Raw genomic sequence first — 18,392 nt, 5'->3', positions numbered from 1 at the left:
CTTGTGAACACCTCTGGAGTTGCACAGTTGGTATACACATTCAAAAGACCGAAAAGGTGTGCGTTATCAAATGTAGAGGGCCGGTCTGGTCCAAAATGCCAGGGCCGATTTTTTATCCCAGTCCGCCCCTGATCGAAACTCATAGTTCTTCTTCTTTCCAAATAGAGTATGGACATTGTTTAATTGTTCTTTAATGTAATTAGTCAATAGTAACATTTAAGGCGGGGAGTATGCAGTCATTTAGAGACATTGCATGCTTTTTATGTTAAATATATTTATATGCCATGCTAGCATTGTATTAGACAGTCTTTAACTATTCAGTGGTAAGAAACAATTCACATGTGCAATATGACAATTATTACTGTTCACATTTTTTTTTGATTGACCTTATTTTGTTTTATTGTAGTATCACACTTTCTGCCAATATTAAACCTGCGGACAAAGAGAGAGCCTTCAGAGTCTTTAATTCAATGAAAGGTGTTAAAACCCATTGCCAGTTCCCCTTCTTTCAAACACAAAGAGGAGAAGATGGTATATATTATTTATGTAAAATTGTATACTTGCATGTAGACAAATAATCAGTTTTATTACTGCTTTAAACATGACTAATATGAAACTACCAGATGTTTTATCATCTTAATGTAAGGAATGTGTTAAATCATTGGCTGGATCTATGTTTATCATCAGTAGTCACAACCAATCTTTAGACGGACACATTCCAGTCACTTACCTCTGAGCCTCTGCTGGGTAATCTTTACCTCTTCCAATACAAACTGTAAATTTCCAATTACATCCCTCCTCTGCTCCTCTACCTCTGCTCCTCTTCTTCTTCACCTTTGCGCCTCCTCTGCTCAGGCAGATGTGGCTTGATTAACACTTAATTAATAAAAATGAAAAAGCAAAAAGTGATGGGGAGGAATGTACAGTGTGAAGATGAGAGGGGCTTTGATCAAATGTATGAAATTTGTGTTTCTGTAAATTACATGAAAAGAAAAGTAGAAATGATGGTAAACAAGTGATAAATGCTTCTCATAGTGAGATGCCTCTAGGTTTTCAGGGAAATGTAGTTACCCTGGTAATTAAATTACTTTTGTGCTACAGTGCTGTATATTGGTCTTATTAAAAATAATTTATCCCTGAGTGAGTGTCATCCACCCCTGATAAAACATGTATTGTTTAAAAATTGTGTTTAGTATAAAAGATATCTCACTGTTTTAAAAAAAAATGTTTTACTACATTTGAAATACTTCTTTTGTTGACCAGTGCCACCTAGTAAACAAAGGTGGCCTAGTTGTGGGCAATTAAGACGACTTAAGGCTGGGGCCAGTATTGAAGAACATTACGCACGCAAGCCACTTACGGAACATAGATTCTGGTCCCCAAAAAAATTTGCAACTGCCTCCCATTCAAAAAACATCAACTTCACTCTAGAGATATGTCAAACTTTTAATCTAGTAATAAGTGTGCTCATGGTCATTTTCTAAAATAGTGCTTTGTTAATAGGATTTTAAGACTTATAGTAGCTTTGATATCTGCTGTATGAGCATTGATTGACAGCTGTAATTGACAGTTGGCTCAGATGCTGCTCCCCCTTGTCTCTTAGGGCGCACTCACACTAGGGTCAGTTGTAAAATAAAATATGAATCCCTAGTGTGCAAATAAAAATCTCATCATTGTTTCAAACAGATATCACCACTACCCCAGTGGTGATATCTGTTTGAAACAATGACCTGATGAGATTTTTATTTTTTAGATTTGACAGAGAATATATGACCCACTGGTGTTAATGTGGGGTTAAAGGAAGACAAACTGGTTTTCCAGGACCTCTTAATAGAGTTAGGATACCGGAGGGAACAGCATCCATTACTATTGCAAATTCTTTTGGGGTAACAGGAACACTATGTGTTTGAAGATATTCATAATAATTAAGCAGATTTCCATTATCATTGAGTAGCTGGGTAACTAAAATGATGTTATTATCAAACCACGAATTAAGAAACAGAGATTCATTTTTATATTTGACGTGCTGATTGTTCCAAATTAAGCATCTATGTGGTTTATAGATTTAGTTTTTCTATTATATAATCACATAAAAGTACATATTCAAAGCCTCCAGTGCTAGAAAAAATATATTTCGGTATAAAATTCCAAGTGGATGTAGGATTATGTAAGAACTGCTTTATCCAGTTAATTTTAAAGGTATTGTTGAGGGTAGTAAATTCAAGAAAGTTTAGACCACCAGAATCCTAATTGTTCATAATGACAGATTTTTTCACATAATGCGTCTTTTTTTTCCATATAAAATTAAATAATAACTTATCGATGGCACTACAGAGCTGTTTTTTTAACAGACAGGGGAATAGCTGCATATGTGAGGCGAGACAGCACTTCTGCCTTTGTTAGTAGTATTCGTCCTTTCAGAGATAAATCTCTTTGAAGCCATTGGTTCAGTTTTTTCCTTGTTTTGTCTATAATCAGATTAAAGTTTTCAGTGCATCTATCTATCTGATTTTTCACAATGGTAGGTGAGCTTGTTTTTGATTGGTATATTGTAAATCGTGGTATCATCGCAGTCTTTAAGAGGAAATAGCTCACATTTCTTCAGGTTTAAACAGAGTCCAGAAGCTGCAGAGAATAGATCTATTGTATGGACAGCAATGGGAACTTGGGTGGCATTTTTTAAGAATAATGTGGTATCATCAGCCAGCTGACTGATTATAATTTATAATTTCTCTATCTGCAATAAAGATACCTTTTAATGAGCTATTTTTTATATGATTGGAAAGTACTTGTGTTCACAGGATGAATAAATAAGGGGATGCGGGACAGCCCTGTCGGATGCCTCGGTGTAATTCAAATCTCGGGGTAGTCCCACTTTTTAGTCTGATAGAGCTGTTACCTTTGGAGTACATAGTTTTAACAGCTTTACAAAAAAAATCACCAAATCCAAAACGTTAAATTTTTTAAAATATAAAATGATATTCTACGGTGTGAAATGCTTTATAGAAGTCTAGGAAGAAGATAAGACTGTCGCCAGTACACAGAGATGAGTAATCGATTCAATCTAAAACAAGCCGAATATTATTGGAGATATGTCTTTTTCTCATAAATCCCGATTGGGTCTCATCAATAATTGGGTCTAAAACATTCTTAAGCCGTTTAGCAAGTACTGAAGCAAATACCTTGTAGTCGGTGTTCAGTAAAGAAATGGGTCGCCAATTATCAATAAGTAGGTGGTCTTTTTTAGGTTTGGGATAAATGGAATCAGGCCTTGTGTTAGTGTAGGAGGTAGAGTTCCTTTTTCCACACTTTCTAAAATTACCTTAAGTAGGAAGGGGGCTAAATCTTCTTTAAATGTTTGATAAAATTCTGCGGAGAGACCATCAACTCCAGGAGATTTGTTAGTTTTGAGATGTTCAATCACATAAGTGACTTCCTGTAAAGTTATAATTCCATCACACATCTCTTTGTCATCTTCAGTAATTTGAGTGATGTTACTCAGAGAATTGAAAAATGAAGTTGCTGACTGATGACAGTATTTGGTTTTATATAGCTCGCTGTAAAAACTGGAGCAAAAGTCTGCAATTCTGCTTGGATCATCAGTTAGATCACCGTTAATGTTGAGTTGTTGAATTAAACTGAGCTTCCAGTGATGTCTTTCTAGGTTAAAGAAATAGGCAGAATTCTGTTCTCCTGCTTCGATCACCTATTTCCTTGATCTTACAAAGGCACCTTTAGCCTTATGTAAACAGATTTCATTTAGTTTAATTTGTTCTGAGATCAAGTCTGATTGTTCCCTTTCTGACATATCAGCAGGGTTCTTCTGTGATAATGAAAATTATTTTAGAAACTACTTTCTCTTCTTCCAGACTTTGATTTTTGGCGAAGGTACTGCCATAGTTCCTTAAATATTGGGCAGCTTTAAATTTCAAAAGTTCCCATTTGCTACCAAAAACATCTTCAGAACTTGCTTTATTCCAGAATTCAGCTATTATCCTCTTTATGCCTGATTTAACTGTTAAGAGAGCTATTTAACTTCCAGTAAACATTTCTATATGCCTTAGTGGAGGCAGAATGCAAAGGGATGAATATGGAGACTACATTATGATCGGTTAATGGTGTTGTAATATAATATTAGCTGATATTTTATCAACGTTCAGATTATTAGAAACTAACCAAAAGTCTAGTCGTGATTTCCTGGTGGCATTTCTGTTACTCCATGTAAAGGCATTAGTGCTTCGATGTTGGTACCTCCACACATCAATTAAATTAAATTTTTGCATAAAGAGTTTCGAGTTTTCATTAACTGCAGTAGAGTTGCGTGAAGGCCAACAGTCCAAGTTGTGATCAAATCTCCCCCTACTACAATACCTGAGATAGGAAAGTTATTAGAAGCATTTTGAATATACTTTTCTAATGATTCCAGCAGTATATCATTATCACTGTGCGAGTTATAGCCGTATATATTAACAATTACCAGTATGAAATTTTCAATGTTTACCACTTGGGAGGATAATAGCCTGAGGAATCACAAGTAGTTAATAACAAGGTCCCTGAAAAATTAAGCTTAGAGTGGTGACCCCAGCAGAATGTTCAGATCCATGAGCCTGCCACAACTCATTACCCCATTGGGATCTCCAAAATGATCCATCATCAGGCACTGAGTGTGACTCTTGGATAAAACAAAAATCAGTTTTGTGCTTCTTGGCAAAGAAAAATAGTGCCTTACTCGAAACCGCATACTTTCCTACTACTCGTACTAACTCTGACGTCATTTGACGTATGTGTGTTTCAACTGCGTAGTATGCGATTTAGAGTATGCGAGAAGTTCCCAGATGGTATACTCGATTCGCCAGAAATGCGGAGTATGCATCAAGAGCTGACTACTCATACTCAAATTACCCAAGATAACTTCTGGAAAAAAATCCAAAATACAAACGTCACAGATCATCACCTCTGTGGTTTCAAGTTAGCTACAGCGAGGGTATACTCGCTTCCTGTTTTCAAAATAAAAGCACCAATTCTATCGTTATGGTTTTCTTAATAATAAAAGGCAACAGGTGTTTTATTTTGTGAAAATGACCGGAAGTCAGTTAGTCTCTACGGCTAACTTGAGTCGCTCCGAATTCGCAGGAACAAAACTTTAAACAGGTGTTATTTGGACAAATTAGCGTCACATTGTGGATCCAAAGGGCTACTTTACTTTCTCGCCTAAAACGGTTAGAAATGTGGATAAAGTGGTATATTTACAGAGTTAGAGCTAAAATGAAATCAGCTTCAGCCTGCTGATTTCAGCTCGGGTAGGAAGGAAATGCATTGTGGGTTATCGTGTAGTTTACTACAGTGTAAACGGTCTCCTTACTATCTGGTCGTTTAGTGTGTAGTGTGTAGGATGGAAGTATTTAGTATAGAAGTATGTAGTATGCGGTTTCGAACACAGCCCAGTAGTAGTAGTAGTGAAGAAGGAGCAAAAAGCGAGAGTACAGCAATAGATGTGCTCTGTGCGGGATCTCGCGCGACCACACGGTATTTCAGTGATCGCGTGAGATTTCGACGATGCTTACAGCTTTAGCAGTAGCAGGAGTAAAAGCTGTAGCGTTATTCATTTCTGCAGCAGTCTATCGTTATAACAGTCACCAAAGTGGAAGCTAGTACTTGCTAATGGCTAATATACACGGGAGAAAAAGGACAGACCGCCATCTTCTGTTTGGTCTGAGAACTCACACTGACCGTTTATTCTGCGCATGCTCACAATAGCATCCTTGTGTGCGCAGGCACATGACATCACTCCTTAGGCTTTTTAACATGCCTTTGCTACTCATATAATAAAATATGCTTAACAAAAGCCATCAGGTAAGTGTTATTTTAATAAACTCCTGGTGTACTTTCCAACTTTCCAATGCATCAATTTATGAGTTAAGACCCTATTTGTACTGCTGTAGAAGTTTGATAACAATCCAGGCATTATTGGTGGGGTAATTTACGAGATACACATTAGTGCCTGTACTAAGCCATTCGGCTGATAGCTCTAACTCCACCAATTTGCGACCAAATTTTAAAAAAGGGATGAGGCGGTGTTTAGATAGACATAATGGTGCATATGACGCTAGATCAAAATTACGCCGAACCATCGCTTTAAAGCACAAAACTGGACAGGTTGACTTTTGATTATTTAGAGAAAACAAGAAGTCGCAGGATGGTATATCTGGTATTTGGTGTACACTCTAAGCACCTCAATATGATTTCTGTGCAGCATTAATATGTCTCACTTCATACACACACACACACACACCTGCACACACAGGGAGCTAACTGTTGCGGCATCCCATTCAGTAGAGCGCTCCTTGCCTGTTCAGCTTTTGTGTATGTTTGTTTGTGTGTCTGTGTGTGATGTAATGCCATTATCCTCACTTCGCTGTCTCTCCATTTTTACTGTTCTCTCCTCAATCAGCACTTAGCCTGCATGCATGCCTGAACTCTCCCTCCTTTGCTGTCCTTTGTGTTTTGCCCGTCCCTCTCTCTTTCTCTTTCTGTCGGCATAAATGCCGCTACCTTCAGCACTTCTCTCTCATTGATTATGCGGGTTTAGCTGACATCATTGTTCCATCTCCATGTCTTTCATTCTTTCTCTCTACATCCCTTCATCATTATGTTAATTCATTATGTACATTTACTCTCTGCTCCCTATCTGTTTTTTAGAGGGGTTTTGTACTTCTGCAGACAACACAGTCTGAAAAACACTTAGAAAGGCAGGGTGTCACAAGATCACACCAAGACATCTAAGGGGAGACTCATCTTTTTGTCTGTCTCTCTTATCTCTTTGGTATTTTTTAATTTCTTCTTACTGGGAATGCTGTACCACAAACAAAATCTTACAAAATGTTAAGTATGGGGATGACCCTGCAGTATACGTTCAACCAAGGAGTGCATTTCAAATACTGCAGTAGAACTGATGAAGTCCTTCAGTCCTGTTGTTTGCATTGGTCTTTTGTTCAGATGCCTGAAACAACCTCTATTTACCTTTACCTTAGAAGGACCTCTAGTGGTTGTGTGAATTTTTACTCATGCCTGTCAGGAAGAGAAAAGGTGGAAATAACATGACACACTGCTAAACCTTGTAGGGAAGAGGTCAGGATGGATGGTCGACAAAGCATGTAAGATACCAGACTTTGATTCCTGTTTTTTTTTATAACAGCCAAAGTTGTTTGTTTTGTTTTTTAAATGAGATGATAATTTCTTTCTGCCTTAACCAAGTTTTATGTAGGTTTTTTTTTGTCCTTTAGCAAATGCTTACAGTATATTTATCATTTTTTACAATCATGATTTGTGAGTGTTTTGGAATGCACTGATAAACAATAAACAAGTGTATCCAACCCTATCAGCAGAGAATAACAATCATACTGGACCATTTTGCAAAATGCCAGATTATGTACAAGTAATTTTTTTTTCACTCCAAAATCAATTGTTTTTACATTTCTTACACTCGCCAATATCTGCCTATGACAATATGGTATCACCTGTACTGTCAATGAAAGGCTGAACAATAATTACTGATCTGACAGGACATGAAGGGTACCCTGCATTAGCATTGGAAATCACTACTCACCCATCCACCATCCTGTCTCACATCCTTATTCTGTGCCTCATTACATAAAAGACCCACTATTTCCTGCAATGACACTCACTGATTGTACATTACATTTTTTGTTTTGTTTTATTTTTTACTAAAATTACAATGTTTTTAGAACTGGTAAAGTAACTGGTCAGTAATATAATTCACAGAATTGTCTGATAATAATGACTACTGTAGCTTTTCCCCTCACATCCAAGGCAGTGTTTACCTAATCTCTGTTAAAATAATGTAGCAGATAGAAGACATGAATTGTGGTAAATTCCATCCATTTATATTGTCATGTCACAGGTAGTACTGGAGATTTGTTATCATGTAGGCAATTTAATTGGTGCTAAGACTTATGTTTGGCACTAATGAATTCCTCAATACTTTTTTTCGCTTCAGTAAGGGATTACAATAAAAAAAATCAGTAATTACATTATAGTTAATAATCCCAGTAATGCTCAATTACTTCTACAATTTGGATTAATGGAGGGTTGGTATCAATGTAGTTTCCATATTCAACAAACAGACTGCAACTTGAAATGCAACTTGTGGTAATTCCAAAGTTGTCTTTTTCATCTTCTCAGGTTGGTAGTCACACTTTTTACTTTCCTTTGAATTCCTCATAAACCGAATACTGAATAGATTCCCTTTTAATTTGTAATGAAAGCCTAAAGTGTCAGGTAGGAATAGAGAGGTCTTACTCTCCTTCTGCTGATTATGTTCAAAAGATATGGGCCGTCAAATATGTCTTGTGCACTTGTGACAACCGTCCCCATTGTGGGGTTTGTAGTCACACTATGAGGTTGGTTGTCTCTGTGTTATTTTAATGGGGAAAAAAAGACTTACATTTTTTTTTTTAAATGTTTAGTTTCATTGAAATACAACAACCTAACACATCTCCTGCACCAAGAGAACACAAACAGAAAAAAATCATTTCTATAAGTGCATTTTTTGTCCTTATACAGATGAAGCCCCTTGAAAGTTCCCATTCAAGCTGAAAGCCAGCTGAATGGCAGCTGACTCCCAGCCGGCTGCCAGCCGACTCAGCAACCCCCTCCTTCTCCTGGGCGTGTCTATCTTTTCCTGTAAACCCACCTATTCATTGTAATACAGGGTATGACCAGGTGATGGCGCTTCTGTCACAGAATAGCCCACATATTCTATGAATTTTTACTGGTCATCCGAACCAGTAAACGTAACTTACTACCTAACATAACCCACTGACTTTTTATATGCACGCACCACAACTTAGAAAAAATATTTTAAATTTCAAGGAAGACCATGACTGAGCAAACAATTTGCAGACACAGATACATGACTATCTTGAATAAAAAATGCGGAGTGTCTATTTGCACCCTAGACGTAGCCTATAACAACGTGAAAACATGGCGGGTATTCATCTTCCACGCCAACAGAAAAGGGCGAATTTAGAAAGGTTTCATATCTTATGTTTGTTCTAAAGACATTTCTGGCGGGAAAGTTGTATTATATTTTCATAATCTTTCCTCAGTGAATGCATACAAGCGTAAGTTTGTCAGTTAGACACATCACAACGCAGGACCGGAGCGGTGGCGTAATGGGCAGCGTGTCCGTCATTAGTGCGGGAGACCTGGGTTCGAGTCTTCGCAGTAGCAGTTACTTATTGACAATGTTTTCAGCGGAAAAACTCTGCTGCATTTTCATAACTTTGTTAAGTAAATGCATACAACCCAAAAATAACTGACTTTACAACCTTCAGGTTGTTAAATGATGGAAATCAAATCTTGACCGATAATTCTATGGTTCTCTGCTATGTGCCATGAGTTTAATATGTGTTTAATGATGTTCTCTTGGTTAACAGGAAGTGTGTTTGCCTGTAGAGTATTTTAAGAGTGTTTTTATTGTTTAGCAGTGAAGAAAGGAAAATGAATGGGATGTTTGTGCTAGAAAGAGAAACAAAGTGTGCGTGACAGGATTTGGCAAGAGTTCATACTGCAAAAAATCGAAACACATTTTCAAATCAAAAAATTAAATAGCCTACTGACTGATTATTTTGTTATTTGTTTTGAATCTAACACAAAAAGAAAGACAAATTGCTTTTCATATTTCAATTTTAGGCTCAGATCTATTATACGTAATGGAAAAACGTAAACGACTGTATTTGATTTTAGGCAAGGCAAGACAAGGCAACGCAGCTTTATTTATATGAAAATAAACATTTGACAGTGAGAAATTAGAAACAAACGTAAAAACAAGGAATTTAAAGGATGATTAACCTTTCATTTGATGCTGGTTTGAATATTCTCACACAAATTATGCCAGAATGCTAAAGCTGAGAATGAGTAGTGGGTAGTTCAGCGTCTGCTAATTTGTGAATTGTAGAATTGTTGAAAAATGTGCAAGCCAACCCCGGTCTATTCAGTGCATGCTGTAAGTCAGGTAAGCCCATCCACTTTATTAGCATTATCATTGCTTAACTTTTTGTTTGGGCTTAATGGGCTATTTGGTTCCATTGCCACACAAATCATGCAAGAGTGTTCATGGCCGTTGCAACTACAGTACTTTCTGAGAAGGGGTGCGGATTTGGCGGGGTGATGATGGGTTTGGGGGGATGGTTGGGAGCCTGTTCCATTGTCTTTCAAAGCGAATGCCCCCCTCCCCCCACACCTGTGCATGTCTCCTGGCAAACTGTGAATCCTTTGAATTTTTCCTCCCACGGCTCTATTACGCCTGCTCTCATTATGATCAAATTATTTTAACTATTATGTTTTATAACATATTGCCAATAAAATAAAAGTATTGAACAGACTCACTGGAGCTGAGGTTAATGTTAGCTGCACGGACAGAGACGTGTTTTCTCAAGCGAGTTCAAAGTTGTATCTATTTTACTTTCTTTTGACAATGACACGTTGGATGATGATTTCGGAGGTAATCCGACAGGAGAAGGATTGTGTAAACCAGTCGGTCTCAACAGGGCTTACGATTGGCTACGAGAAAGTGACGTTTTGGGGGGTGCCTCGAGTGGGAGATCCCCCTCCATTCATAACTCGTTGTGCGCCAACGTTCATTTTGATTTTTGACTTTGTAATTACCGGATAACGGAAACCCAGTATCAGTGTCAGAATATAATAGCAGCAATAAGAAAAGAATAAAGAACAATAAATAATCAATACAAAAAAACAAACGAACAAACAAAAAACTATAAGAACAATAATAGTAAGAAATATGTAGTAAAATAGTCGTGACATTATTTACATTATTTACACCGTCCATTGAAATACTATGTATTACAGTAAATAGTGCGTCCTGTTTTGATTCACTAGACGGGGTATGTCACATGGGCTATTTCTTGGTTTGACAGTGACAATGATCAGTCAGAGGTCCTGTAAAATGTACGGTATCTTCAATTGCATCCTTCTAATGAATTAACTCAGTTTATGTCCATGGACATTATAATGAAAAGGCTAAAGGCTTAATATTAGTTTGCATCCAGCGTGCTGCGTGGACTTCATTACATCTGCTGCACCGCTGCTACCACAATTATGAAATGCTAAGTTTATTGTCAGTGACTGTGACCTTCATAAAAGTAATATTTTACAAATCTGCATTGTATAAACTAACGAAATTCGTTAAAGTAAGTCATTTGGCGACTTCTAAATCATTAAACTAAGTCTTACTTTTACTGGCGTAAAGAGTTGAATCAGGACGTCTGCTTTTACTTGAGTCTTTTTTACACTAGTATCTAGTACTGCATACTACACAGGCATGACTCAGAAGAACAAGCTTGCACTTTTTAATCATAGTGCGTTTTGTTAATTGATCGGCTATGTTGTGTTTTACCGGCGCACAGCAGCTTCAATTGCATCCTTCTAATGGATTAAACTATATTGCACCCTTCATTAGATAGATAGATAGATAGATAGATAGATAGACAGACAGACAGACAGACAGACAGACAGACAGACAGACAGACAGACAGACAGACAGACAGACAGATAGATAGATAGATAGATAGATATACTTTATTGATCCCAAGCTGGGAAATTATAGTGTAGCAGCAGCATTACACAGACACATAGTGACGATACAGTGACAATAACAACAACATATAGTATAAGGCTACTTTATGAAGAAGAATAGAAGTAAATACAAGTAATATTAGTGTATAAAACTAACTCGGGTCTCCTGCACTAATACTTGCGCCTCCCCGTGGACAAATGAAGCATTGCAACTGGTTTTCACTCAGGCAGTTTAGGGGCGTTTCCAGTCGGGGCCTCATTGACACGTCATCGCATTTCCCCCCTGCTTCCATTATCGGCCAGTCAAGGACCTATCAAGGGGCGGCCAAGGAGCCATCACGGAAACAGGGGAAATTTGTAGTGGCTTCATCTGTATAACAATATTATACATTTTCATCTCTCTGACTGTCCTGACCTTTACATCTGGAGGAGTCTGGCTCTTGTTTGTCTCCCTGACAAAGTTCCTGCTCATTTTACTATCTTAAAAGAAAGAAAATACTAGATATGTCACACTATATATGTATATGCCAACATGTGACAACCAACCCCAAAGAGAATGTGACAAACATCCCCAACTGGGATTTTTTGCTACCAGCAAAGCTAACAACCACATGTTTTGGCGTATCTAAGAAAAAAACCTACCTATTGCTCTCTTTTCATACTTTTTAATGGTAATGATTGTTTTTATTATAAACTCGTTGTGTAAAAGCCTACAAGAGAAACACTGAAGAGCTGGATATTTACATTTTCACATGAAAAAAAATAACGTTTGCATGTGTAAAAACGTGTGCAAACATTAGCTGCAAAAAAAGTGCAAGCTTAACTACAAAGGCAGCGCACTGAGGCTTGCATCTTTCAACTGTGTAAGATAATACACACTGTCCATTTAATATGTTTGCTATAATGAATATGTAATATGAGACGTTTTAACCCCAGTGTGTAAAATACAGGGAGGAGAAAATGCAAATATGTTATTTAGTACACGCATTGTGATTTACCAAATTCGAAGGTGATTTAGTTGACGGTAACTTATGTGCATCTCTCTCTTATTGATTGATCGATTGATTGATAACTGTCTATAAATAATACGTTTGAAAGGCAGGTATTAACCGGCTGCACACTGCACACACAGATGACTTCTGTTAACATAGAGAGGAGGAGACAGAGGCACAATGACAGAATACACACAGGACGGATTTTTTCGGCCCGTGTTAATATTTTTGGAGTGGAATATTTTTGGTTTTACTAACAGCATTGACTTTTTTCTGATAATTTTTTTTTTTTTATGTAACTCAATATATTTGTTATGTTCTTCCACTAGAACCTCTAATTCCATGGGATTTAAATTTCATTTTGCACTTGCGGGCTTTCTGCTCGTCCAATTAGCGGTCAGCCTTAAAAAAAAAAAAAAGTGTTGGGTTTGCTGACAGTAGATAATATTTAACATTGAAATAGAAATATAATATCGAAGAAAAGACTAGAATTAGTTTAAAGAGTGTATAGAGTTTATTTAAAAAGAGTTTTTAGTAAAATGGTGAGTATAATATGACTCTTGTATAATTGAATTAGTGCTTTGCAAATCGTTCCATTAGTAGAAATGTGCATTAGTAGAAATGCACATTATACTGTATTTATTAAGTGGCATACAGGCATACCTGTCCGACTTTTTAATTATGTACTGAGAGGACAAGTCCATGTAAAACTAGGCTAGATAATGCCTCTCAACCTGCAGGAGAAGCAGGATCAGTATCAGGACTTATTTGGGGTAAAGTTTAAAGTTTGTCAGTGCAAAACAAAGTCTACGGGAAATTATATATCCATTGGATAAATAATTCAAAAGGATTTTTTCTTTCTATGAGATCTGAACAAAAAGGTCACATATAGAAAAGAAAAAAGAAAACATTCCTGGATATGTGAGTCAGACACAGCAATCAGAGATACTTTTTTATAATGAACATGCATTTGGCCTTGTGATTGTGCAGTGTCATGCTACACTGACTACCTATCTATCTATGTATTTATAGATAGATAGATAGAATATTGTTTTAAATCACAAGAAAACTTATCTCAAGGCACTTGAGACAGGTCTAACCCGTACTATGAATATATATAAATCTGACCTGAACATTTAAAGCTACACACAGGAAGTTGCAGAGTTTTAAAAAGCTATCTTTGATGCCTACATCCCCTTTTCTGTCACCTCACACTTCCCCCTCTTTGAATATTCTACCACATTGCACAATCAATATTCCTCTATTGTACAGGATCTGTTTTTTATATTTCACTCAAGCTCAGGCTAGCTTTGAATTTAAAACATCAAGCTGAACAACCTTGTCTTTTACTTGTACATTTCCTTGGGAATGTTTTACCACTGTAGGAGCTAACATTTGGCGTGCTGTGTGTTTCCTTGCAGCAGGCGGAGGAGGTGGCACAGACAGAGGGTTCCCAGCAGATCCACCTGCAGCCCAGTGATTCATCGGAGAAGCAGCAGCCAAAAAGGTTACACGTCTCCAACATACCTTTCCGTTTCCGAGACCCTGACCTTCGGCAAATGTTTGGGGTGAGATGACAACTGCACACAAATATACTCTACTGAGCTACCATTTATAACACTACAAGTCAATCATATATAGAAAGATGGAATATTATCCACTTTACAGCACTGTTCCTGGCTGTACTTTTCATGAATACAGCAGTAAATACCGCCACAAAAAATAAATAAGAAAAATTCAATACCACAACTCCAGCATTTAAGAAAGTTCAAATTATTGTCATTGCAGTCAGTGGCTCTCTTGGCACACATGCTACAATGACAATGAATCTTCTTTAACATCATAACAGAGCTGACATCTGATGCAGTTGCCTCTGTTAGACATTAGAAGTAATATGGCATTATCTGTATTCATTCAAAAAGTTCCATTCATGTATTTGGTATTATTAGCCTATGTTTGCTTTCTAGGTTCTGAACCTGTCACTTCCTGAAAGCAAACAAGGTGACTGTGGTAATTTTGCCCCCCAGGGGAATCAGAGTGAACTGTAGATGCTAGGAGAGAGGTAGAGCTGTGCAATGCTTTTATGAGCAGCAGCAACATTTCTGCAGCTTTCTCAGCAGTGTTTATAGCAGTATTTGTAAAGGAGCAAGGCAGCAACAGCAGTGGCAGAGCAAACTGCACCTCAGCTTAAACAGACCACATTAATATGAAGGGAACTGAGCAAAAGATGTCATATTTGAATGTAGCAGTGCAACTTGAACTAGCTCTCAAGCCTTGCTCCATAAAATTTAAAATAATTCACACCTTTACTTCTGTATGCCCCTTAACCCAAATTATTTACGGATTATTAATGTTTCATCTCACGTGAATGTCCTTAAATGGTCCTTAGAAAGTCAGATAGCCATCCACCACTTTTCTGCACAAGTGCAAAAGAGAAATATTGTACTGTACTGCAAATACTGTACGGAATATACATGTAGTAATTACTTGATTTGCAGACTATTGAAACATAACAATTTACATTAAAAAATAAATAAATAAAAATTACAAAACTTCTGTTACAATAGACATTATTGAAGCCACATATTGGGTTTTTGAGTGACTTTTCAGTTTAATTCCTCAGTGCAAAAGCAAAAGTATCATGACATTTCTTATATTGCATCAAAACCTCAAAAGGTTGGATGGTTGGTTGCGTTACAAAGTGGCAGGCCTTGATGCAGATACCACTTCATTTTACCATAGAAGTGGCACATCTGAAAACTCATATCTGTTAAGTTAATTCTGCAACATATGGACAACTTTGTGAGTCACAAATCATTAAACACTGAATTCCAGCAGTTATCTAATTTACACGGAATAGTTTGTTTTTTAATCAATGTTAGAATTTGTATTTTGAACACTTTATTTATGAGAATTTCAATTTAAATTACATCAAGTAACAGACAAGAAGACAATGACCAATACATAGACAGTAATAAAAAAATAAAAGAATAAAAACATTTAAAAAGGGGGTAGGGGCAACAGTGTAAAACAAGTAAAACAGAATAAAATAAAAAAATATAAGAAAAATAAAACTAATGAAAATAAAAAATAAAATAAATACATTTTAAAGGGGGGGGGGTCAGGTGTTACAGTGATGTTAAAGGCTGCAGAAAACCATTGAAAAATGAGGGACCAAAATTTGTGCAATTTCGTACAGGTCCAAAAGAGATGTGCAAGAGTACCTTCTGCCGCATTACATCTATTACACAGTGGAGAGAGATTAGGGAAATTTTTGTTTAATCTGGTTTTAAAGTAATGCAATCTGTGAACTATTTTGTACTGGATCAGTTGGAGCCTTGCATTAATCAAGCAAGATTTAATGTTAGTTAATACTTCATCCCATGATTCATCCTCGATCTCAATACCAAGCTCGCCTTCCCACGCTTGTTTTATTCTAATAGCTGACGAATCCAGAGTACTCGAGAAGTAACCGACTAGCACTGAGATCAGGTGTTTTGCCTCAGGGGGGCCCAGGAGAGATTTGAACAGTGCATTGTTTTCAGGTGGTAATTCATATGACTTAGTAGCCTGTTGGACATAGTGTCTCAATTGTAAATATCTGAAAAAATGAGATTTTGAAAGAGAAAATTTGGACTGCAGTTGTTCAAAGGAGCCAAAGTGTCCGTCAAAGTAAAGATCTTTTAGACTAACAATACCCATCCAGCTCTTTAAAGGCTGTGTCCGTAAGAGATGGCAAAAAGGCATGGTTCCGCCAGATAGGAGCGTTTACAGAGGTGTCTGGAAGCACATAGCATTTTCTAATTTGATTCCAGATCTTCTGGGTATTTAACAGAACAAAATGATCCTTCCTGTAGACTGCGGAGTGCCTTGGGGATGAGAAGAGGAGAGCAGGGAGAGAAGTCTTGCTAGTAAGGCTTTTTTCAATGGCTAGCCAAGGAGGTGGAATGAACCCGTCCACTCTCTCAAAGCCATACTGCCAGTACACCATAACTCTGACATTGGCAGCCCAGTAGTAGTGCAGAAAACACAGCAGACCCAGGCCCCCACATTCCCTTGACTTTTGAAGGTGGCTTTTAGAAATCCTATGTGTTTTGTACCCCCAAACAAATGGCAGGATAATGGAGTCGAGAAGTTTTAAAAAAGCCTTGGGAATAAAAACAGGGACATTCTGAAATAAATACAAAAATCTTGGTAGCGACACCATCTTGATAGCGTTTACACGTCCAATTAAGGATAAAGGCAATGTTCTCCATTTTTCTATGTTCTCCTTGAGTGTATTAAATTTTTCCGTGAAATTCAATTTGAAAAGGGCGCTCGTTTAGTTATTTCACATAGTCAGAGGCTATTCTGAATTGTGTGGATGACAGGAATAATGGGTTCAGGTCATTAGCTAATGTTATGAGCTCGCTCTTCTGCCAGTTGATAGTATAACCGGAGACCTCTCCAAATTAATTGATAAGCTGGAGTAAATGTGGTATTGAATGTTCAGGGTCGGATAGAAAAAGGGCCACGTCATCTGCGTATAAAGAAATCTTATGATCAACTCCACCTAGTGTTATTGGTTTAATAAGGGCATGCTCCCTCACACTAATTGCCAGAGGTTCAATATCCAATGCGAAGAGGAGCGGCAAGAGGGGGCACCCCTGCCTCGTCCCCCTCTGCAGAGGAAAGGAGGGTGACCTGTCCAGGTTAGTGAGAACGGATGCTGTATGTTGAGCATATAACATGCGCACCCAGGAAATAAACGATGGGCCGAGACCAAACTTTTCCAGAACCCCCATCAGATACGGCCACTCCACCTGGTCAAAAGCCTTCTCCGCATCTAGAAACAGGATGGCTTGCTTGGACAATTTGTCAAAAGAATTATACATAATGTCCATAACACGTCTAACATTAAAGAAGGAGAATCGGTTTGGGATGAAACCTGTCTGGTCAGTGTGAATGATGGATTCTATACACTTATTCAACCTATTTTAAGATACTCACTAAGTATTTTAGTGAGTATCTTAAAATCTAAGTTGAGCACGGAGATTGGGCGATATGATGAAGGCTCGGTTTCATTTCTGTCCTGCTTCAGCAAGAGCGATATGTTGGCATCATATAAGGTTGGAGGAAATCTGTCGGATTCCATCGAGTGAGAAAACCTCCTGTGTAAAATTGGAGTTATTTGATTTGCAAATTTCTTATAAAATTCAATGCTAAAGCCGTCCGGTCCCGGGCTTCTCCCGTTTTGCATCGATTTGATGGAGTCTAGTATTTCTTCCGTAGATAGTACGGCGTTAAGGGCCTCACGTGAGGTGTCATCTAGTCTTGGTATGTTTAGGTTTTGTAACCAATCATCCACATCACCTGTAGCTTTAGATCTATAAAGCTCCTCATAATATTCTTTAAAGCGAGAGTTTATCAGCTTAGGGTCTGTTAAAATTACTCCAGAGCAAGATTTTATTTTGTGGATAGCCCTACTGGCCTGTTGTCCTCTGAGCTGGCGAGCTAGAAGTGTGTGAGGTTTGTCCCCGAGCTCAAAATACTGCCTCCAAAGTCGCAGGAGCTGGTCACAAACCTGATGTGAAGATCGTATTATATTCATATTTAAGACTGAGAATGTTATTCAACGTTTGAGAGTTACCTGTGCTTCTATATAATGATTCTAATTGTGAGATCTCAGAGTCAATTTCATCCAACCGTGTCTTGTTTGACTTCTTCAAAGCTGCCTCGTATGCCATAATATGTTCCTATAACGGCTTTGAATGTTTCCCACAAGGTGGAGTCCGAGACGTCTGA

General features: G+C 37.6%; 1 protein-coding gene across 1 annotated transcript in view; it reads left to right on the top strand.

The window, feature by feature from the left end:
- The window catches only part of LOC134003001 (RNA binding protein fox-1 homolog 3-like), a 266,760-nt gene that overhangs the window by 175,510 nt on the left and 72,858 nt on the right, over window positions 1–18,392 (top strand). The window contains exon 3 of the mRNA XM_062442082.1: window positions 14,030–14,176. Within this exon, the coding sequence (XP_062298066.1) occupies window positions 14,030–14,176 (147 nt within the window). The remainder of the gene's footprint in view (window positions 1–14,029; window positions 14,177–18,392) is intronic.

The sequence above is a fragment of the Scomber scombrus genome, chromosome 21 (assembly GCF_963691925.1).
Source record: "Scomber scombrus chromosome 21, fScoSco1.1, whole genome shotgun sequence".
NCBI lineage: Eukaryota > Metazoa > Chordata > Actinopteri > Scombriformes > Scombridae > Scomber > Scomber scombrus.
This window is presented reverse-complemented; position numbering and strand designations above follow the sequence as displayed.